Below are 23,968 nucleotides of genomic sequence, written 5' to 3'. Positions count from 1 at the left end.
AGGTCCAAACTGCTCCTACACGGTGTAACAGTACTGAGTAGGTCCAAACTGCTCCTACACGGTGTAACAGTACTGAGTAGGTCCAAACTGCTCCTACACGGTGTAACAGTACTGAGTAGGTCCAAACTGCTCCTACACGGTGTAACAGTACTGAGTAGGTCCAAACTGCTCCTACACGGTGTAACAGTACTGAATAGGTCCAAACTGCTCCTACACGGTGTAACAGTACTGAGTAGGTCCAAACTGCTCCTACACGGTGTAACAGAACTGAGTAGGTCCAAACTGCTCCTACACGGTGTAACAGTACTGAGTAGGTCCAAACTGCTCCTACACGGTGTAACAGTACTGAGTAGGTCCAAACTGCTCCTACACGGTGTAACAGAACTGAGTAGGTCCAAACTGCTCCTACACGGTGTAACAGTACTGAGTAGGTCCAAACTGCTCCTACACGGTGTAACAGTACTGAGTAGGTCCAAACTGCTCCTACACGGTGTAACAGTACTGAGTAGGTCCAAACTGCTCCTACACGGTGTAACAGTACTGAGTAGGTCCAAACTGCTCCTACACGGTGTAACAGTACTGAGTAGGTCCAAACTGCTCCTACACGGTGTAACAGTACTGAGTAGGTCCAAACTGCTCCTACACGGTGTAACAGTACTGAGTAGGTCCAAACTGCTCCTACACGGTGTAACAGTACTGAGTAGGTCCAAACTGCTCCTACACGGTGTAACAGTACTGAGTAGGTCCAAACTGCTCCTACACGGTGTAACAGTACTGAGTAGGTCCAAACTGCTCCTACACGGTGTAACAGTACTGAGTAGGTCCAAACTGCTCCTCTACGGTGTAACAGTACTGAGTAGGTCCAAACTGCTCCTCTACGGTGTAACAGTACTGAGTAGGTCCAAACTGCTCCTACACGGTGTAACAGAACTGAGTAGGTCCAAACTGCTCCTACACGGTGTAACAGTACTGAGTAGGTCCAAACTGCTCCAACACGGTGTAACAGTACTGAGTAGGTCCAAACTGCTCCTACATGCTGTAACAGTACTGAGTAGGTCCAAACTGCTCCTACACGGTGTAACAGTACTGAGTAGGTCCAAACTGCTCCAACACGGTGTAACAGTACTGAGTAGGTCCAACCTGCTCCTACACGGTGTAACAGTACTGAGTAGGTCCAACCTGCTCCAACACGGTGTAACAGTACTGAGTAGGTACAAACTGCTCCAACACGGTGTAACAGTACTGAGTAGGTACAAACTGCTCCTACACGGTGTAACAGTACTGAGTAGGTCCAAACTGCTCCTACACGGTGTAACAGTACTGAGTAGGTCCAAACTGCTCTTACGCGGTGTAACAATACATCATGTAAACTCAGCTTACAAAGAAACGCCCCTTTTTCAGGACCCTGTCTTTCAAAGATAATTTGTAAAAATCCAAATAACATTTCCACAGATCTTCATTGTAAAGGGTTTAAACACAGTTTCCCAAGCTTGTTCAATGAACCATAAACAATTCATGAACATTCACCCGTGGAACTGTGGAACAGGGCTTTCTTGGTGGCATGGCTATCTCCTATAGAGCTCTATTTTTATGGAATTGTCTGCCTACCCATGTGAGAGACGCATGTGAGAGACACAAACTCGGTCTCGACCTTTAAGTCTTTACTGAAGACTCATCTCTTATGATCTTATGATCATCTTATATGATTGAGTGTATTCTGGCCCAGGAGTGTGAAGGTGAACGATATCCCTCTAGTGGTGTGGGGGCTGTGCTTTGGCAAAGTGGGTGGGGTTATATCCTTCCTGTTTGGCCCTGTCCGGGGGTGTCATCGGATGGGGCCACCTGTCCCCTCCTGTCTCAGCCTCCAGTATTTATGCTGCAGTAGTTTATGTGTCGGGGGGCTAGGGTCAGTTTGTTATATGTGGAGTACTTCTTCTGTCCTATCCGGTGTCCTGTGTGAATTTAAGTATGCTCTCTCTAATTCTCTCTTTCTTTCTCTCTCGGAGGACCTGAGCCCTAGGACCATGCCTCAGGACTACCTGACATGATGACTCCTTGCTGTCCCCAGTCCACCTGGCCGTGCTGCTGCTCCAGTTTCAACGGTTCTGCCTGTGATTATTATTATTTGACCATGCTGGTCATTTATGAACATTTGAACATCTTGGCCATGTTCTGTTATAATCTCCACCCGGCACAGCCAGAAGAGGACTGGCCACCCCCCATAGCCTGGTTCCTCTCTAGGTTTCTTCCTAGGTTTTGGCCTTTCTAGGGAGTTTTTCCTAGCCACCGTGCTTCTACACCTGCATTGCTTGCTGTTTGGGGTTTTAGGCTGGGTTTCTTATTTGGAATTACGTAATGTAGTCAAGAGATTGTAACAAACTCTGTTTCACGTTAACATGGCTCACTCTTGGATATAGAGTCGGTACAGCCACCGGTTTCTTCATGCATCACGCCAACAGAAACAAACATCTCTCTGGTAAGAAGAAGTGCGAGGGGTGTATGCCTCATGATTAAAGACTCATGGTGTAATCATAACAACATACAGAAACTCAAGTCCTTTTGTTCACCTGACCAAGAATTCCTTACAATCAAATGCAGAACGCATTATATACCAAGAGAATTCTCTTTGATTATAGTCACAGCCGTGTATATCCCCCACCCCCCCCCCCCACCCCCCATGAAGATACCTCGTCAGCCATTAAAGAACTTCAGTGGACACTATGTAAACTGGAAAACATACATCTGGAGGCTACATTTATTGTTGCTGGGGATTTTAACAAAGCTAACCTGAGAACCAGACTTCCTAAATTCTATTAGCATATCAAATGCACGACACGGGCTGCTAGCACTCTGGATCATTGCTACTCTAACTTCCGCAATGCATACAAAACCCTCCACCGCCCTGCCATCGGCAAATCTGAACTTGTCTCCATTTTGTTGCTCCCAGCCTATAGACAAAAACAGGAAGCGTCCGTGCTCAGGCCAGTCCAACGCTGGTCTGATCAATCGGATTCCACGCTCCAGGATTGCTTTGATCACGTGGACTGGGATATGTTCTGGATAGACTCAGACCACAACATTGATGTATATGCTGACTCGGTGAGTGAGTTCATTAGCAAGTGCATCAGAGATGTTGTACCCACTGTGACTATTAAACATTTCCTAACCAGAAACAATGGATTTTTTATTTTTTTAATTTCACCTTTATTTAACCAGGGAGGCCATGATGTCATAATGATAGTTTAACCAGGTAGGCCATGATGTCATAATGATAGTTTAACCAGGGAGGCCAGTTGAGAGCAAGTTCTCATTTACAACTGCGACCTGGCCAAGATAAACCAAAGCAGTGTGACACAAACAACAACACAGAGTTACACATGGAATGAACAAATGTACAGTCATTAACACAATAGAAAAGTCTATATACAGTGTGTGCAAATGAAGTAAGATTAGGGAGGTAAAGCAATAAATAGGCCATAGTGGCGAAATAATTACAATTTAGCAATTAAACACTGGAGTGATAGATGTGCAGAAGATGAATGTGCAAAGGAGCAAAAAATAAATAACAATAAATAACAATATGGGGATGAGGTAGTTGGGTGGGCTATTTACAGATGGGCTATGTACAGGTGCAATGATCTGTAAGCTGCTCTGACAGCTGATGCGTAAAGTTAATTGAGGAGATATGAGTCTTCAGCTTCAGTGATTTTTTCAATTCGTTCCAGTCATTGGCAGCAGAGAAATGGAAGGAAAGGTGGCCAAAGGAGGAATTGGCTTTGGGGGTGACCAGTGAAATGCTGGAGCACGTGCTATGGGTGTCTGCTTCTCTGCTGACCAGTGAGCTGAGATAAGGTGGTGCTTTACCTAGCATAGACTTATAGATGACCTGGAGCCAGTGGGTTTGGCAACAAAAATGAAGCGAGGGCCAGCCAACGAGAGCATACAGGTCGCAGTGGTGGGTAGTATATGGGGCTTTGATGACAAAACAGCTGGCACTGTGATAGACTGCATCCAATTTGCTGAAGGCTTTTTTGTAAATTACATCACCGAAGTAAAGGATTGGTAGGATGGTCAGTTTTACGAGGGTATGTTTGGCAGCATTAGTAAAGGATGTTTTGTTGTGAAATAGGAAGCTGACTCCAGATGTAATTTTGGATTGGAGATGCTTAATGTGAGTTAATGTAACCAAATACCTAGGTATTTGTAGTTGTCAACATATTCTAAGTCAGAACCGTCCAGAGTAGTGATGCTAGACAGGCGGGCAGGCGTGGGCAGCGATTGGTTGAAGAGCATGCATTTAGTTTTACTTATATTTAAGAGCAGTTGGAGACCATGGAAGGAGAGTTGTACGGCATTGAAGCTTGTCTGGAGGTTAGTTAACACAGTGTCCAAAGAAGGGCCAGAAGTATACAGAATGGTGTTGTCTGCATAGAGGTGGATCAGAGAATCACCAGCAGCGAGAGCGACATCATTGATGTATTCAGAGAAAAGTCGGCCCAGAATTGAACTCTGTGGCACCACCATAGAGACTGCCAGTGGTCCGGACAACAGGCCCTCTGATTTGACACACTGAACTCTATCAGAGAAGTAGTTGGTGAAACAGACAAGTCAGTCATTTGAGAAACCAAGGCTATCGAGACTGCCGATAAGAATGCGGTGATTGACAGAGTCGAAAGCCTTGGCCAGGTCAATGAATACGGCTGCACAGTATTGTATTTTATCAATAGCGGTTATTATATCATTTAGGACCTTGAGTGTAGCTGAGGTGCATCCATGACCAGCTCTGAAACCAGATTGCATGGCGGAGAAGGTAAGGTGGGATTCGAAATAGTCTGTGATCTGTTTGTTACCCTGGCTTTCAAAGTCCTTAGAAAGGCAGGGTAGGATAGATAGAGGTCTGTAAAAATGTGGGTCTAGAGTGTCTCCCCCTTCCAATCTTTGGGGATCTCAGATTATACGAAAGAGCGGTTGAACTGGCTTGTAAAAGGGGTTGCAACAATTGTGGCAGATCATTTTAGAAAGAGAGGGTCCAGATTGTCTAGCTTGGACATTCTGACGGCCGCCCCCAGGTGGTGAAGGTAGGAAACAACTTCTCCACCCCACTGATTTTCAGCACTGGGGACAAGGGTGTGTTCTTCAACCCTCTCCTGTACTCCCTGTTCACCCATGACTGCGTGGCCATGCTCGCTTCCAACTCAATCATTAAGTTTGCAGACGATACTACAGTGGTAGGCTTGATTACCAACAACGGTGAGACGGCCTACAGTGAGGAGGTGAGGGCCCTTGGAGTGTGGTGTCAGGAAAATAACCTCTCACACAACATCAACAAAACAAAGGAGATAATCGTAGACTTCAGGACACAGCAGAGGGAGCACCCCTCTAAGTGAATATTTTTAGAAACTGCGTTACTTCAGTCAGCAGATGACGAAGTGAGTTTTTCAGGTGATGCTTCTCGCGTGACGTATAATGCAGTGGACACACAGGGTTTCCACTAGCTACCACAGCCACAATGTCAAAATGGACGATATCGAAAAGAATGAATGAAAACGAACATTTGCTTTTTGGTCTTAATTTAGGGTTCGGCATAAGGTTGGCAATGAGGTTAAGGTTAAGGTTGAAATCACATTTTAAGAAGATAAATTGTAGAAATGGGTGTTTTTTTTTTTGTTGTACTTTGTGGCTGTGGTAACTAGTGACGACCGACCGCTGTGGACGCTTCTGGAACGACACGGTTGAACCGTCTCTGTAGCTTGTTAGCCGACAAGAAGGAGAAACATTGAAGCGCTGTCGACCATGTTTGTGTAGCTACACAAATACCACCCCGGTGATTTAAACACAGTTCTGTTAACGTATCTACTAGCTCATTTAAACGTAATTTTCTTGTTATTAAATTTGCAAATGTGTTACCGAGCCCAGAACTAGGCTAGTCGCTAATGCTAAGTAGCTAGCTAGCTAACATCCCTGACAATGAGCTCACTAAGCTACTCTCCCCCTGCTAATGAAGAGGAGGTCTGCTGGACGGAGAAAGCAGCTATGGGGATGAACATTGTCATTAAAGAAGAAGAAGAGGAGGATATTACAGTGATAGGAACGGAAGAAGCTTGTCGAATTAAAGAGGAGGAAGGGATAGAGGCTGTCACAGTGAAAGAGGAAGAGGGGATAGAGGTTGTCATAGTGGAAGAAGGGGAGGTAGAAGCTTTCAGAATGAAAGAGGAGGAAGAGGAGGATATCACATTGAAAGAAGAAGAACCTTTTGCGGTGAAAGAGGAGGAGACTGAAGATCCGATTAACACCAGTGAGTATTGTCTTAACAGGGGACACACTATGGGGTTGTTGAACCAGGGTGTGGTTTTAAAGGGGCATTCTACAGACCTCGTGTGGATTTATGTTTTTTGTTTAGTTTGTATTCAGAGTTCGCTTGTGTAACAGTATAACTTTAGTCCGTCCCCACCCGGGCGCGAACCAGGGACCCTCTGCACACATCAACAACAGTCACCCACGAAGCATCGTTACCCATCGCTCCACAAAAGAGCAAGTGACGTCACCGATCGAAACCCTATTAGCGTGAACACCGCTAACTAGCTAGCCGTTTCACATCCGTTACACTTGTCTATTGCTCTCCGACAGAAGGTCTTAGGATGATAAGTGGTATGTTTGGAATCAGATGAGGGAGCAAGCTATAACCTATGTTTTTACCGGTAGTCAAACTCTCTTCCCTTTTACAGATCCAAAAACGAGGCAATATGCAGTTTCCTGGCCCTCCCAGAGCTCTACAGTGAAGGAGAACATCAGAAAGATACAGGAAGAATCTAATGTGACACCCGTGAGTCCCAGACAGTTTGGTCGTGATGACGATGCTATTCACTGCGACCAAGAATGCGATGTGAAAGACAAGGATTGGTTTCCTAGCAACAGGCTGAAGGCGGAGTTGGCTCCAGAGAGCCACACCCCAGAGCAGAGGGGGAGTGGTGTGAGTACATCCCAGTCACAAAGTGTTTCTGGTTCTCAACAGTTCTTCCTTAATTCCTGGACCTCCTTCTATAAATCCATTGGAGGAGAACATTTGAGGTTCATCCAAATACTGATATGATGTTTTTTTGGCAAATACAGATGATTCTGATTGGACTTTCTCCTCCACAACATTTATAGCAGGAGGTCCAGAGAATGAGAGGAATCAAGGTAGGTGTGTTTCTGATCTGAGGTTCCTCCTCTTGGACTTTCTCCTCCACAACATTTATAGCAGGAGGTCCAGAGAATTAGGAATCAAGGAGGGTGTGTTTCTGATCTGAGGTTCCTCCTCTTGGACTTTCTCCTCCACAACATTTATAGCAGGAGGTCCAGAGAACGAGAGGAATCAAGGTAGGAGAGTGTTTCCCACCCTAAATTGATTGTTTATTTTTGTGGTTTCCAGGACATGTCTTTCCCTCTCCCAGAGTCCCCAGGTCGTGCCTCTCCCACTGTTGCCTTACTGTGGGGTCTGAAGAGGGTGTCTGTGCGGCTGGTCGACTGCAGGAAAACACCGGGTCTGCGTGGAACTGTGAGAGGAGGAGAAGAGGGAGATTCAGATTCAAGTAAGAACAGTGGTGTGTGGATGAGAATACAATCTGCTTCTGTTACAGTTCTGTGGTCAGTGTTCTGTGGTCAGTGTATTCATTGTTGTAGAGCAAGCAGCTCATTAGTTCTGTGGTCAGTGTATTCACTGTTGTATAGCAGCTCATTAGTTCTGTGGTCAGTGTGTTCACTGTTGTACAGCAGCTCATTAGTTCTGTGGTCAGTGTATTCACTGTTGTAGAGCAGCTCATTAGTTCTGTGGTCAGTGTATTCACTGTTGTATAGCAGCTCATTAGTTATGTGGTCAGTGTGTTCACTGTTATATAGCAGCTCATTAGTTCTGTGGTCAGTGTGTTCACTGTTGTAGAGCAGCTCATTAGTTCTGTGGTCAGTGTATTCACTGTTGTATAGCAGCTCATTAGTTCTGTGGTCAGTGTTCTGTGGTCAGTGTATTCACTGTTGTAGAGCAGCTCATTAGTTCTGTGGTCAGTGTATTCATTGTTGTAGAGCAGCTCATTAGTTATGTGGTCAGTGTGTTCACTGTTGTAGAGCAGCTCATTAGTTCTGTGGTCAGTGTGTTCACTGTTGTAGAGCAGCTCATTAGTTCTGTGGTCAGTGTGTTCACTGTTGTAGAGCAGCTCATTAGTTCTGTGGTCAGTGTATTCATTGTTGTAGAGCAGCTCATTAGTTATGTGGTCAGTGTGTTCACTGTTGTAGAGCAGCTCATTAGTTCTGTGGTCAGTGTATTCATTGTTGTAGAGCAGCTCATTAGTTCTGTGGTCAGTGTGTTCACTGTTGTAGAGCAGCTCATTAGTTCTGTGGTCAGTGTGTTCACTGTTGTATAGCAAGCAGCTCATTAGTTCTGTGGTCAGTGTATTCACTGTTGTATAGCAAGCAGCTCATTAGTTCTGTGGTCAGTGTATTCACTGTTGTATAGCAAGCAGCTCATTAGTTCTGTGGTCAGTGTTCTGTGGTCAGTGTGTTCACTGTTGTACAGCAGCTCATTAGTTCTGTGGTCAGTGTATTCACTGTTGTACAGCAGCTCATTAGTTCTGTGGTCAGTGTATTCACTGTTGTAGAGCAGCTCATTAGTTCTGTGGTCAGTGTATTCACTGTTGTATAGCAGCTCATTAGTTATGTGGTCAGTGTGTTCACTGTTATATAGCAGCTCATTAGTTCTGTGGTCAGTGTGTTCACTGTTGTAGAGCAGCTCATTAGTTATGTGGTCAGTGTATTCACTGTTGTATAGCAGCTCATTAGTTCTGTGGTCAGTGTGTTCACTGTTGTACAGCAGCTCATTAGTTCTGTGGTCAGTGTGTTCACTGTTGTAGAGCAGCTCATTAGTTCTGTGGTCAGTGTATTCACTGTTATATAGCAGCTCATTAGTTCTGTGGTCAGTGTGTTCACTGTTGTACAGCAGCTCATTAGTTCTGTGGTCAGTGTATTCACTGTTGTACAGCAGCTCATTAGTTCTGTGGTCAGTGTATTCACTGTTATATAGGAGCTCATTAGTTCTGTGGTCAGTGTATTCACTGTTGTACAGCAGCTCATTAGTTCTGTGGTCAGTGTATTCACTGTTGTACAGCAGCTCATTAGTTCTGTGGTCAGTGTGTTCACTGTTGTACAGCAGCTCATTAGTTCTGTGGTCAGTGTGTTCACTGTTGTAGAGCAGCTCATTAGTTCTGTGGTCAGTGTATTCACTGTTGTAGAGCAGCTCATTAGTTCTGTGGTCAGTGTGTTCACTGTTATATAGCAGCTCATTAGTTCTGTGGTCAGTGTGTTCACTGTTGTAGAGCAGCTCATTAGTTCTGTGGTCAGTGTATTCGCTGTTGTAGAGCAGCTCATTAGTTCTGAAACTTCTCGAGCTGCTTTTTGCTAAAGTAATTGTGCACTGATTGGTGTCATCTTCTTAGTCAGAATGGCGGTCTTGTCATCTCTCTAGTCAGAAGGTGTTTCACCCGTGCGGTCTTGTCATCTCTCTAGTCAGAAGGTGTTTCACCCGTGCTGGCTTGTCATCTCTCTAGTCAGAAGGTGTTTCACCCGTGCTGGCTTGTCATCTCTCTAGTCAGAAGGTGTTTCACCCGTGCTGGCTTGTCATCTCTCTAGTCAGAAGGCGTTTCACCCGTACTGCCCCAGGTGATACTTAAGACCTGATGGGCTGTTCATCAGTTGGCATGAGATATGTTGAGATAGTAATGGCTTTTGTTGGTTCTCCCTGTTTAAGTTGTGAACCCAAGCCTTTTATCCACTGTCTTCCCTGTTTCCTATAGCTCTGCTTCCTGTTGACTCCCTGTCTTCCCTGTTTCCTATAGCTCTGCTTCCTGTTGACTCCCTGTCTTCCCTGTTTCCTATAGCTCTGCTTCCTGTTGACTCCCTGTCTTCCCTGTTTCCTATAGCTCTGCTTCCTGTTGACTCCCTGTCTTCCCTGTTTCCTATAGCTCTGCTTCCTGTTGACTCCCTGTCTTCCCTGTTTCCTACAGCTCTGCTTCCTGTTGACTCCCTGTCTTCCCTGTTTCCTACAGCTCTGCTTCCTGTTGACTCCCTGTCTTCCCTGTTTCCTATAGCTCTGCTTCCTGTTGACTCCCTGTCTTCCCTGTTTCCTATAGCTCTGCTTCCTGTTGACTCCCTGTCTTCCCTGTTTCCTATAGCTCTGCTTCCTGTTGACTCCCTGTTTTCTCTGTTTCCTATAGCTCTGCTTCCTGTTGACTCCCTGTCTTCCCTTTTTCATATAGCTCTGCTTCCTGTTGACTCCCTGTCCTCCCTGTTTCCTATAGCTCTGCTTTCTGTTGACTCCCTGTCTTAAGTTGGTGTGGGCTTGTCTTTTCGTTTGGCTCTCCTTAGTGGGCATCCATGGTGGGAATCGTTTAGGGCACATTTCCTAGTTCCATGTCAACTTTAAAGGATGTCTTTCAGAACCTCTTCTACAACCCTACCTGTTTGGTTTTGGTTGTCCCAGGGAGTTTCTTTGTGAGTTCCCTTGTTTGTGAGAGACATTTTCAGTTTGTCTTGTGGTATAGACATTGTTACCTTCCCACATGTGGATAAGAATCCATTACAAATTATAATTATTAACAGAAATATTGATTTTAAAATCAGGGAACTTTAAAATGGGAATTCTAATGTCTGTTTCAATGTGACATCGGTAACCAAGTAACCAACTCCAAGTGATTCTAGGTCAGCGGTGCCCAAACTTCTGTTTCCTGTTACTATTTTATAATAATAAGAATATAATTTAACTTGGCTGAATAAAATAGAAAGGATATTTTTCCCATCCCGGAGCGAGAGTGTACATAATGAAGTTGACTATGTTGAGCGTAAAAGTGATAATTTGATGCTAGATTTCGAGTAATTTCTCAACTATTTGTGAATGACACAAACCTTAGAATGTCTTAGAAATCAGAAGATATATGGCCTGCATGATGCGACTAGAGGCTATTGATGATTTGAGAAATGCACAAAAAAATCCTGCGCTCTGTTCCTTGAATGTGAAGTCGCTAGCTAGCTATAAAATTGCCTAAACAAACTGCACTGTCAATTTATGAGTATCTCGCCGAGTTCAATTTGCAGTGTCTCTGCCACTGAGCTATAAAACGGAGTCTGCCCAGAGCGCTGTGGCGCATTAAGTGGAAACAAAGACTGTTCTCAGGGCAGGTCTGCCGGTTTTCACTAGCGTAAGTGACTTTTCGTAGCAGGTTAATAACGTGGTAGGTTAGTAGAATTAGGTTAAGGTTAGGATAAGTAACGTAGTAGGTTAGTAGAATTAGGTTAAGGTTAGGATAATTAACGTGGTAGGTTAGTAGAATCAGGTTAAGGTTAGGATAATTAACGTGGTAGGTTAGTAGAACTAGGTTAAGGTTAGGAAAATTAACGTGGTGGGTTAGTAGAATTAGGTTAGCTAAAAATGCTAAAACTGTCCCGATGCGACTTGGACATATCTAGCTACAACCAGGCCTTTCCCTGAGAACAATCTTGGTTTCCACGACTGCGATGCTGCCTCATGACACAGGGGACGGATTGAGAGACGGTGCTTGAAGGGGAAACTGAGTTGAATCATTTTGTCCACTGTTTAAATGGAGCACATCTAAGCTAAATATATATACAGTGCATTCGGAAAGTAATCAGACCCCTTGACTTTTTTTTGACATTTTTGTTACGTTACAGCCTTATTCTAAAATGTATTAAAATAAAATCTTCAATCTACACACAATACCCCATAATGACATCACAATACACCATAATGACATCACAATACCCCATAATGACATCACAATACACCATAATGACATCACAATACCCCAAAATGACAAAGCAAAAACAAGTTTTAAGACATTTTTGCAAATGTTTTAAAAATATAAAACTGATATCACGTTTACATAACTTTTCAGACCCTTATTAACTCAGTACGTTGTTGAAGCACCCTTGGCAGCGATTACAGCCTTGAGTCTTCGTGGGTATGACTATACAAGCTTGGCACACTTGTTTCTCCCATTCTCCTCTGCAGATCCTCTCAAGCTCTGTCAGGTTGAATGGGGAGCGTCGCTGCACAGCTATTTTCAGGTCTCATCACCACGCTTCATCAAAGGGATGGTGGCAGGTTAACTATTTACCAAGAGTAAAACATAACAACCATAATGTCTATTTACCACCACAGACCGATGCTGGAACTAAGACTGCACTCAACAAACTGTATAAGGCCATAAGAAAACAGGAAAAAGCTCATCCAGAACGCACAGGGACTGGTGGTGTAGTTGAGTGAGATGCCTACCTCTACCAAAAGACAGTGAATGTCTCGGCTGTCGACAATGGGACCAGTTTATTCCGATAATGGAGGAGGTCGAACATCAGACTGACGACGGGTCTCACCCTGGAGTGGATGTCGAGGGGAGAACATCTAGGTCAAGGCCAACGACGGGTCCTCAACCTGGAGTGGATGTTGAGGGGAGAACATCTAGGTCAAGGCCAACGATGGGTCCTCACCCTGGAGTGGATGTTGAGGGGAGAACATTTAGGTCAAGGTCAACGACGGGTCCTCACCCTGGAGTGGATGTTGAGGGGAGAACATCTAGGTCAAGGCCAACGACTGGTTATCCCAGGTTTTGGTGGCAGCAGTTATATCTAACTACCCGACTCCAACAGCAGTTATATCTAACTACCCGACCCCAACAGCAGTTATATCTAACTACCCCGACCCCAACAGCAGTTATATCTAACTACCCCGACCCCAACAGCAGTTATATCTAACTACCCGACCCCAACAGCAGTTATATCTAACTACCCCGACCCCAACAGCAGTTATATCTAACTACCCCGACCCCAACAGCAGTTATATCTAACTACCCCGACCCCAACAGCAGCTACATTGGATTCCAGGAAGCTGAGGCTCATAGCGTCTTATACGAATAACATTTTCAAGAAATAACATTGTAGTTAAAAAAATTATTAACAATTGAATGTTATTATAAAACATGCAACAACATTTACACAGTTACTAAGCAATTCACAGTGTCACTCAGCATTAGTTAGACCAGGGATTTACACACATCTACCTAGAGAGCAACCATCTTGTAGAGTTTCACTCCAACAGCTGGGCTTGATTAGGGTTGGATTGAGAACCTACAGGATGGTAGGTCTCTAGGTACAATGTTTGAGAACCTACAGGACGGTAGGTCTCTAGGTACAATGTTTGAGAACCTACAGGACGGTAGGTCTCCAGGTGCAATGTTTGAGAACCGTGGGGTTTATGTAAAACGCAGGGAAGATCCCAATTGCATACTCTTTGTGTCCTCTCTCCTTCTCAGAACGCATTGGATGAGAAATCCAGAGGACCTCTGTCTCTCATCCAATGTGTGTTTTGAGAAGGAGATGAGCAGAGGCGACCTGAGGAGTATGTAATTGAGATCTTCCCACAGAATCCTCCTCATTACTCCATGTGCTGACTCAGACCTGGGAGGCAGCCCAGTTCCAAAACTTCACCAGGTTGTAAAACGAGCCTCTCTGGGCGCCAGATGAATCGAATCCCCTCATTGGACAGAACGGGTGTTCCCATTCAAGACGATGATGTCATAATGGGTGGACTGTCGGCCGTTGCGAGTGTACCCATTGGAGCAAAGCAGGAACTAAAAGCAGGAAGTGTTCTCATCAGTCTGTGCTGTGATTTGTTGAATCAACTCGACTGACATTACAATAAATACATTCCATTGCATGAGCCACATCCGTTAGCGTCATCTGAACAAACATTCTACATTGCCATGGAAATGATCGTATCACGTACGGCAAGAGGTGCCGATGTGTGAAGTCTGGAACCAACAGGACCCTGAACAGCTTCTCCCCCCTCCGAGCCATAAGACTGATGAAGAGTTCACCAAATGGCAACCTGGACGATCTGCATGACTCACATCAACATACGCTGCTGTTTCTCATCTGTTATTCATCATCATTATTCCTAGTTATATGAACATATCTACCTCCATTACCCCATTACCCCTACACATCAACTACCTGGTACCCCTACACATCAACTACCTGGTACCCCTACACATTAACTACCTGGTACCCCTACACATCAACTACCTGGTACCCCTACACATCAACTACCTAGTACCCCTACACATCAACTACCCCGTACCCCTACACATCAACTACCTAGTACCCCTACACATCAACTACCTAGTACCCCTACACATCAACTACCTGGTACCCCTACACATCAGCTACCTGGTACCCCTACACATCAACTACCTGGTACCCCTACACATCAGCTACCTGGTACCCCTACACATCAACTACCCCGTACCCCTACACATCAACTACCTGGTACCCCTACACATCAACTACCTAGTACCCCTACACATCAGCTACCTGGTACCCCTACACATCAACTACCTGGTACCCCTACACATCAACTACCTGGTACCCCTACACATCAACTACCTGGTACCCCTACACATCAACTACCCCGTGCCCCTACACATCAACTACCCCGTGCCCCTACACATCAACTACCTGGTACCCCTACACATCAACTACCTGGTACCCCTACACATCAACTACCTGGTACCCCTACACATCAACTACCTAGTAACCCTACACATCAACTCAGTACTGGTACTCTGTGTATACAGCCATGTTATTACCTCGTACCCCTACACATCAACTACCTAGTACCCCTACACATCAACTACCTGGTACCCCTACACATCAACTACCTGGTACCCCTACACATCAACTACCTGGTACCCCTACACATCAACTACCTAGTACCCCTACACATCAACTACCTGGTACCCCTACACATCAACTACCTAGTACCCCTACACATCAACTACCTGGTACCCCTACACATCAACTACCTGGTACCCCTACACATCAACTACCTGGTACCTCTACACATCAACTACCTGGTACCCCTACACATCAACTACCTGGTACCCCTACACATCAACTACCTGGTACCCCTACACATCAACTACCTGGTACCCCTACACATCAACTACCTGGTACCCCTACACATCAACTACCTGGTACCCCTACACATCAACTACCTGGTACCCCTACACATCAACTACCTGGTACCCCTACACATCAACTACCTGGTACCCCTACACATCAACTACCTGGTACCCCTACACATCAACTACCTGGTACCCCTACACATCAACTACCTGGTACCCCTACACATCAGCTACCTGGTACCCCTACACATCAACTACCTGGTACCCCTACACATCAACTACCTGGTACCCCTACACATCAACTACCTGGTACCCCTACACATCAACTACCTGGTACCCCTACACATCAACTACCTGGTACCCCTACACATCAACTACCTGGTACCCCTACGCATCAACTACCTGGTACCCCTACACATCAACTACCTGGTACCCCTACACATCAACTACCCCGTGCCCCTACACATCAACTACCTGGTACCCCTACACATCAACTACCTGGTACCCCTACACATACACTACCTGGTACCCCTACACATCAACTACCTGGTACCCCTACACATCAACTACCTGGTACCCCTACACATCAACTACCTAGTAACCCTACACATCAACTCAGTACTGGTACTCTGTGTATACAGCCATGTTATTACCTCGTACCCCTACACATCAACTACCTAGTACCCCTACACATCAACTACCTGGTACCCCTACACATCAACTACCTGGTACCCCTACACATCAACTACCCCGTGCCCCTACACATCAACTACCTGGTACCCCTACACATACACTACCTGGTACCCTACACATCAACTACCTGGTACCCCTACACATCAACTACCTGGTACCCCTACACATCAACTACCTAGTAACCCTACACATCAACTCAGTACTGGTACTCTGTGTATACAGCCATGTTATTACCTCGTACCCCTACACATCAACTACCTAGTACCCCTACACATCAACTACCTGGTACCCCTACATATCAACTACCCCGTACCCCTACACATCAACTACCTGGTACCCCTACATATCAACTACCTGGTACCCCTACACATCAACTACCTGGTACCCCTACACATCAACTACCTAGTACCCCTACACATCAACTACCTGGTACCCCTACACATCAACTACCTGGTACCCCTACATATCAACTACCTGGTACCCCTACACATCAACTACCTGGTACCCCTACACATCAACTACCCCTACACATCAACTACCTCGTACCCCTACACATCAACTACCTGGTACCCCTACACATCAACTACCTGGTACCCCTACACATCAACTACCTAGTACCCCTACACATCAACTACCTGGTACCCCTACACATCAACTACCTGGTACCCCTACACATCAACTACCTAGTACCCCTACACATCAACTACCTGGTACCCCTACACATCAACTACCTCGTACCCTACACATCAACTACCTGGTACCCCTACACATCAACTACCTGGTACCCCTACACATCAACTACCTAGTACCCCTACACATCAACTCAGTACTGGTACCTCTGTGTATACAACCATGTTATTACCTCGTACCCCTACACATCAACTACCTGGTACCCCTACACATCAACTCAGTACTGGTACCTCTGTGTATACAGCCATGATATTACCTCGTACCCCTACACATCAACTACCTGGTACCCCTACACATCAACTACCTGGTACCCCTACACATCAACTACCTAGTACCCCTACACATCAACTACCTGGTACCCCTACACATCAACTACCTCGTACCCCTACACATCAACTACCTAGTACCCCTACACATCTATTCATTCTAATGTCTATGCTAATGAGTTGACCAGGGTTAGAGGTTACAATCCCATTCATTCTGATGTCTATGCTAATGAGTTTACCAGGGTTGGAGGTTCCAAGTCTATTCTATTCATTCTGATGTCTATGCTAATGAGTTGACCAGAGTTAGAGGTTATTCTATTCATTCTGATGTCTATGCTAATGAGTTGACCGGGGTTAGAGATCTTCTATTCATTCTGATGTCTATGCTAAGGAGTTGACCAGGATTAGAGGTTCCAATCCCATTCTATTCATTCTGATGTCTGGCCAATGAGTGTGCCAGTATGAAAACACCCCTGAGGGAGAGAATGGTGCTGCTCCAGATGGTCTGCATAGCATTCACACTGAACACAACCACCAATGATTGCATGACATGTTTTTGATTCCACAACATCACACTGCCATTATTAGGCTAAAGGTAGTTGTTAAGTTTAAAGTTTGGTTGATTTCTTTTCTTTCCACAGGGGTGATGTTGGGAGGTAGGTCTGGTGACCCCCGGGGTGATGTTGGGAGGTTGGTCTGGTGTCCCCCGGGGTGATGTTGGGAAGTTGGTCTGGTGTCCCCCGGGGTGATGTTGGGAGGTTGGTCTGGTGTCCCCTGGGGTGATGTTGGGAGGTTGGTCTGGTGTCCCCCGGGGTGGTGATGGGAGGTTGGTCTGGTGTCCCCCAGGGTGTTGTTGGGAGGTAGGTCTGGTGTCCCCCGGGGTGTTGTTGGGAGGTAGGTCTGGTGTCCCCCGGGGTGTTGTTGGGAGGTAGGTCTGGTGTCCCCCGGGGTGTTGTTGGGAGGTAGGTCTGGTGTCCCCCGGGGTGTTGTTGGGAGGTAGGTCTGGTGTCCCCCGGGGTGATGTTGGGAGGTTGGTCTGGTGTCCCCCGGGGCGATGTTGGGAGGTTGGTCTGGTGTCCCCCAGGGCGATGTTGGGAGGTTGGTCGAGGTTGGTCTGGTGTCCCCCAGGGCGATGTTGGGAGGTTGGTCTGGTGTCCCCCGGGGTGTTGTTGGGAGGTTGGTCTGGTGTCCCCCGTGGTGTTGTTGGGAGGTTGGTCTGGTGTCCCCCAGGGCAATGTTGGGAGGTAGGTCTGGTGTCACCCGGGGCGATGTTGGGAGGTAGGTCTGGTGTTGTTGGGAGGTTGGTCTGGTGTCCCCCAGGGCAATGTTGGGAGGTTGGTCTGGTGATGTTGGGAGGTCGGTCTGGTGTCCCCCGGGCGATGTTGGGAGGTAGGTCTGGTGTCCCCCGGGCGATGTTGGGAGGTAGGTCTGGTGTCACCCGGGGCGATGTTGGGAGGTAGGTCTGGTGTCACCCGGGGCGATGTTGGGAGGTAGGTCTGGTGTCCCCCGGGGTGATGTTGGGAGGTAGGTCTGGTGTCCCCCGGGGTGATGTTGGGAGGTAGGTCTGGTGTCACCCGGGGCGATGTTGGGAGGTAGGTCTGCTGTCCCCCGGGGCGATGTTGGGAGGTAGGTCTGCTGTCCCCCGGGGCGATGTTGGGAGGTAGGTCTGGTGTCACCCGGGGCGATGTTGGGAGGTCGGTCTGGTGTCACCCGGGGTGATGTTGGGAGGTAGGTGTCACCCGGGGTGATTTTGGGAGGTAGGTCTGTTGTCCCCTGGGGTGATGTTGGGAGGTAGGTCTGGTGTCCCCCCAGGGTGATGTTGGGTGGTAGGTCTGGTGTCACCTGGGGTGATGTTGGGAGGTAGGTCTGGTGTCACCTGGGGTGATGTTGGGTGGTAGGTCTGGTGTCCACCGGGGTGGTGTTGGGAGGTAGGTCTGGTGTCACCTGGGGTGATGTTGGGTGGTAGGTCTGGTGTCCACCGGGGTGATGTTGGGAGGTAGGTCTGGTGTCACCCCGGGCGATGTTGGGAGGTAGGTCTGGTGTCACCCGGGGTGATGTAGGTCTCGTGGGTCAACTTTGAAGTCTGGGTCTTTGTATATGACCTGTTTTATCTTCCCGCGCATTACAGCCTGCTGGACCAATGGGGTTCTAGACAGCCTTCTGGACCAATGGGGTCCTAGACAGCCTGCTGGACCAATGGGGTCCTAGACAGCCTGCTGGACCAATGGGGTCCTTGACCGCCTGCTGGACCAACGGGGTTCTAGACAGCCTGCTGGACCAACGGGGTTCTAGGCAGCCTGCTGGACCAACGGGGTTCTAGGCAGCCTGCTGGACCAACGGGGTTCTAGGCAGCCTGCTGGACCAACGGGGTTCTAGGCAGCCTGCTGGACCAACAGGGTTCTAGGCAGCCTGCTGGACCAACGGGGTTATAGGCAGCCTGCTGGACCAATGGGGTTTTAAAGTTTGGGTTCCAATGGGGTCCTAAAGATGTAACAGATTCATACAAATCATACAGACAGGCATACATTAGTCCTCATTTGTCTTACCTTGCATTCTGCTGAACAATTATTTTAGGAGGCATGAGTGGAGGAACTTTGGGTCCCAACTTTGAACAGAATGAAATGGATACAGTGATAGAAGATAAAATCAGGGTTTGTCAAATCAAATGTTATTGGTTGCAGACACATATTTAGCAGATGTTGTTTAAAATGCTTGTGTTTCTAGCTCCAACACTTCCCCTCCCCCTTAACATGTATTTTAGATTTTTTTTTAAATTTTACCCCCTTTTTCTCCCCAATTTCGTGGTATCCAATTGTTAGTAGTTACTATCTTGTCTCATCGCTACAACTCCCGTACGTGCGCGGGAGAGATGAAGGTTGAAAGCCATGCGTCCCCCCGAAACACAACCCAACCAAGCCGCACTGCTTCTTTAACACAGCGCGCATCCAACCCGGAAGCCAGCAGCACCAATGTGTCGGAGGAAACACTGTGCACCTGGCGACCTGGTTAGCGTGCACTGCGCCCAGGCCCGCCACAGGAGTCACTAGTGCGCAGATGAGACAAGGATATCCCTACCAGCCAAACCCTCCCTAACCCGGACAACGCTAGGGCAATTGTGCGTCGCCCCATGGACCCAGAGCCTGGGCTCGAACCCAGAGTCTCTGGTGGCACAGCTAGCACTGCGATGCAGCGCCACCCGGGAGGCCCCTTAACATGTATTTTTAACCTCACGCTTAATGTTAAAGGAAGTCCCCAAGTTATGGAAATCTGCTTTTGTGCTGCCTCTCCTGAAAGGTGGAGATCCTTCGCTACTTGACAGCTATCGACCCATATCAAAATCGTCTGTACTTGTCAAAGGTCCTGGAGTCCTTAGTTAGTAGGCAGCTGAAGGCCTGCCTCCAAGAAAACAACATGTTAAATGGAATCAGGTTTTAGTTCTGGCCACAGCACCCCGTTTCAGCAGCATTGAAGGTGTTAAACGTCATCCATTGTGCTCTTGACAAGAAGTTACATTGTGTTGTCTGTCTTTTATTGATTTGTTGAAGGCATTTGACACCGTGGACCATGCTGTGTTGGTGCAAAGGTTAAAAATGATATGTCTATTACTGGTCATGCTCTAGATTGGTTAATAAATAACCTATCAAATTGTACACCATGTGTAATGGCGGCTGGTTGTAATGTGTAATGGCGGATGGTTGAGTCCATAGAGTTGTGCTCAGGTGTTCCGCAAGGTTCTATTTTGGGCCCACTGTTGTTCATTTTGTATATCAACAACATTGGGGATCATATTGAAACAGCGGATGTTTTATGCAGATGATACTGTTCTTTATTCAAGTGGTAGTAGTTTTATCTTTAGCTTTTGAAAATGCCCAAAGAGCATTTAACACCATTACAACAGAATCTGTATGATTTTAAAGATGGTTCTGAATTTGGGTAAAACAAAATGCGTGATATTTTCAAAATGCCAGGGCATGTTGTTAATCATGTCATCGCTACATTGGATGGACATACTATAGAGCAAGTCAGTGTACAAATATTTGGGTGTGTGGGGTTAACTGCCTAGTCATCCTCGGGGATTCGATCTAGCAACCTTTCAGTTACTGGCCCATGTTATGTCAATGAGAAAAACCTGTATAAATAAAGCTTAAATAAATAAAAAATATCTTAACAATTCAAAACAATAGCCAATGCTAACCAGCATCCGCTAACATACCTGTAGACTTCCAGTAATTTCACTAAAACGAGTTGACTGTCTTCATAGGAAGACAGTTATTTCATTTAGCTCTCTCTTTTAAATAAACACTATTTTTTGGCAGGTGAAAGAACAGACTCAGAGGAGCCGGAGACGTCCAACCCAGCAGGACAACACCACTGCTCCCACTGTGGAAAGACTTTTTCCCGGTTAGGGTCCCTGAAAAGGCACGAGATGATACATACAGGAGAAAAGCCTTTCCACTGCTCCCAGTGTGGAAAGAGTTTTGCCATGTTATTTTGCCTGAAACGACATGAGATGATACACACAGGAGAAAAGCCATTCCACTGCTCCCAGTGCGGAAAGAGTTTTGCCCGGTTATGGCAACTGAAAATGGATGAGAGAAGGCACAGAGGAGAGAAGCCTTTCCGCTGCTCCGATTGTGGAAAGAGTTTTACCCAGTTAGGGGGCCTGAAGGAACATGAGAGAATGCACACAGGAGAAAAGCCCTTCAACTGTTCCTTTTGTGGAAAGTGTTTTTCCCGGTTGAGGCACCTGAAAACACATGAGCGAATTCACACAGGAGAAAAGCCCTACCACTGCCCACATTGTGGAAAGAGTTTTACCCGGTCGGGGCACCTGAAAGCACATGAGAGAATTCACACAGGAGAAAAGCCCTTCCACTGCTCCCTGTGTGGAAAGAGTTTTACTCAGTTAGGGGGCCTGACAAAACATAAGATATTACACAAAGGAGAGAAGCATTTCCACTGCTCCCTGTGTGGAAAGAGTTTTATCCAGTTATGGGGCCTGAAAACACACGAATGGACACACATAAAAGACAAGCCTCACCCCTGTTCCCAGTGTGGAAAGAGTTTTACCCGGTTGGGGCACCTGAAAACACATGAGAGAATTCACACAGAAGAAAAGCCTTTACACTGCTCCTTGTGTGGAAAGACTTTTATTCAGTTACTGGGCCTGAAAAGACATGAGTGGACGCACATAAAAGAGAAGCCTCACCCCTGTTCCCAGTGTGCAAAGAGTTTCACACAGGCAAGATACCTGAAAAAACATGAGCTGACACACTCCGCGGAGAAGCCTTGAAAGAATCCACATTGCAGAGAAATATATATTGGAAAGATATTTACCTGGTTAGGGAACCTGAAAGACCAGGAGGTAACAGACACAGGGGAAATACCTTACCACTGCTCTCAGTGTGGAAAGAGATTTAACGTAACTCATTAATTAATTAACACGTACAGTGCTCCAACACTTGTCTAATTTTTTTTTCTTCACTGACTGTTTATTTGTTTATGCCACACGAAATCAAATTGTACAAAGTGAACTCAATGTTTTTTTTTTAACATGAATTGAACATGGAGTGAGTATATCTGTTTCAATATAGAGTAGGTCAGTTGTAAATGCTTTTTAATTAAATTAGAACTTTTTAGAACTCTGTCTTTGTGTATTTTCTCTGTGTGTTAATCAAGTGCTATCTATTTACATGTGCTATATTTCCTCTTGTGTTTGCATTGTGTATGTGTGTGTGTGTGAAAAAATAAACTAATGTACAGACTGAGAAAAACGTACGAATCTAATTCCAACAGTATTTATTCATAATGTACATGTTAATATTGAGAGGGGTGTACTGCAAGGCAGGATCAATAAGGGCTAGCCATCTAACTTTTTTAAAATATAGTACCAGAAATAACTATGATTAATAATAATAACTACGATTTTCTGGTTGAATTCAAAAATCTGAACTTAGATATGCGTTTTTCAGTACAACATAATAAAAGGTATCTGGCTAACTCATCGATCCTGCTGTTGTTGTATACCACTCAGGTCTGCCTAGAGGAAAACAGTCCAGGTCTCCACCACCCTAGGAGAGATTAATACCCCCCCCCACACACACACACACACCGTTCCACCACCCTAGGAGAGACTAATACCCCCCCCCCCCCCCCCCCCCACACACCGTTCCACCACCCTAGGAGAGACTAATACCCCCCCCCCCCCCCACACACACACACACCATTCCACCACCCTAGGAGAGTCTAATACACACCACACACACACACCACGTTCCAGTCGCACATGCCCCTTAATATTTCCTGTGCGACCTGGAATTTTAATATGGAAGCACCAGTGCGCCTATAAAAAAATATCACCCAGATAAAAACTTTTTGTAATGATAAGGCTTCGCTGTACTGTACTGTTCGTTAGCGTCGTGCTATCATCAATACTACAACGAAAACTGCTAATTTCTAGATCAAACGGGATTTCTTTCCTTCTTCCTGTCACGTATTGGGGGGCGCATTTTCCATTCATAAACCACGTCGCTTGCTGTTCTAAAACTCCTCGCGGGCTGTTAACCATTTTCTTTTACATGTTGGTTGTTCAGTCATGTTTGTTACCTCATTATCTAGCTAGCCAGGTAGATAACAACCTGTTCACTGTATTAGTACATTCAAACATTTGGGGGCACAGAAAGATTGGAAACGGGAAAGCTTCTTCAGGAGATCATAGCAATGTATGAATGACAGAACTCTTGGTCGTCACAAACGTTCTGAAAGAGACCGTGTTCCATGTTCCGCATCTCAATAGGAAATGGTGCTTTTACATCGTGTAAAAACCTAACATTACACAAATGACTGATTTGTCTCAATATTTTTGGTATTTCTAATAAAATAGTTTATAGGGCACAACATGTGCTTCAGAAGTAGCTAGACATCATATAAGCTATATCTCAATCGATAAAAAAATAATAATAATAATCTGTAAAACGTGCAGTTATATTGGCGTTATTAGTCCTGAACCCTATACTATGAATTAGGTTTGAGGAGTTAGCGAAGTATCTTGGTGGTTAACTCTGAGTTCAACTCGAGATAACCAGTCACACGAATGTGGCTCACCTTTAAGCCAGGTACATTTCTATTGTAAGGAATCCTTCAGAACTAACCTGGTCTGGGGCAGGCTAACTCAGGACTAACCTGGTCTGGGGTAGGCTAACTCAGGACTAACCTGGTGTGGAGCAGGCTAACTCAGGACTAACCTGGTCTGGAGCAGGCTAACTCAGGACTAACCTGGTCTGGAGCAGGCTAACTCGGGACTAACCTGGTCTGGGG

General features: G+C 46.0%; 1 protein-coding gene across 2 annotated transcripts; it reads left to right on the top strand.

Annotated features, from left to right (window-relative positions):
• The first annotated feature begins 5,454 nt into the window (after positions 1-5,454).
• On the top strand, positions 5,455-22,389 carry LOC110516170 (zinc finger protein OZF). 2 transcript variants are annotated; one of them, XM_036948712.1, is made up of 4 exons: positions 5,455-6,295; positions 6,726-6,823; positions 7,412-7,571; positions 20,968-22,389. In XM_036948712.1, the coding sequence occupies exons 1-4, from the start codon at positions 5,968-5,970 to the stop codon at positions 21,942-21,944; spliced, it is 1,563 nt and encodes a 520-aa protein (XP_036804607.1). In that variant the 5' UTR covers positions 5,455-5,967; the 3' UTR covers positions 21,945-22,389. The 2 variants fall into 2 exon arrangements, with proteins under 2 accessions (XP_036804607.1, XP_036804606.1); XM_036948711.1 differs by having other exon boundaries at positions 5,459-6,295; positions 6,726-6,970.
• Positions 22,390-23,968: the final 1,579 nt, after the last annotated feature.

Source organism: Oncorhynchus mykiss, chromosome 17 (genome assembly GCF_013265735.2).
Source record: "Oncorhynchus mykiss isolate Arlee chromosome 17, USDA_OmykA_1.1, whole genome shotgun sequence".
In the NCBI taxonomy this organism is placed as follows: Eukaryota; Metazoa; Chordata; class Actinopteri; order Salmoniformes; family Salmonidae; genus Oncorhynchus; species Oncorhynchus mykiss.
Note: the sequence above shows the minus strand (reverse complement) of the source record. Positions and strands in the feature narration are given on the sequence as shown.

Bases quoted from the DNA above. Each gene is read 5' to 3' on its own strand.
- LOC110516170 (XM_036948711.1), top strand. From the start codon at position 5,968: ATGAGCTCACTAAGCTACTCTCCCCCTGCTAATGAAGAGGAGGTCTGC. The intron at 6,971-7,411 runs GTGAGTACATCC...TGTGGTTTCCAG, and splicing joins CAGAGCAGAGGGGGAGTGGT to GACATGTCTTTCCCTCTCCC. The intron at 7,572-20,967 runs GTAAGAACAGTG...ATTTTTTGGCAG, and splicing joins AGAGGGAGATTCAGATTCAA to GTGAAAGAACAGACTCAGAG.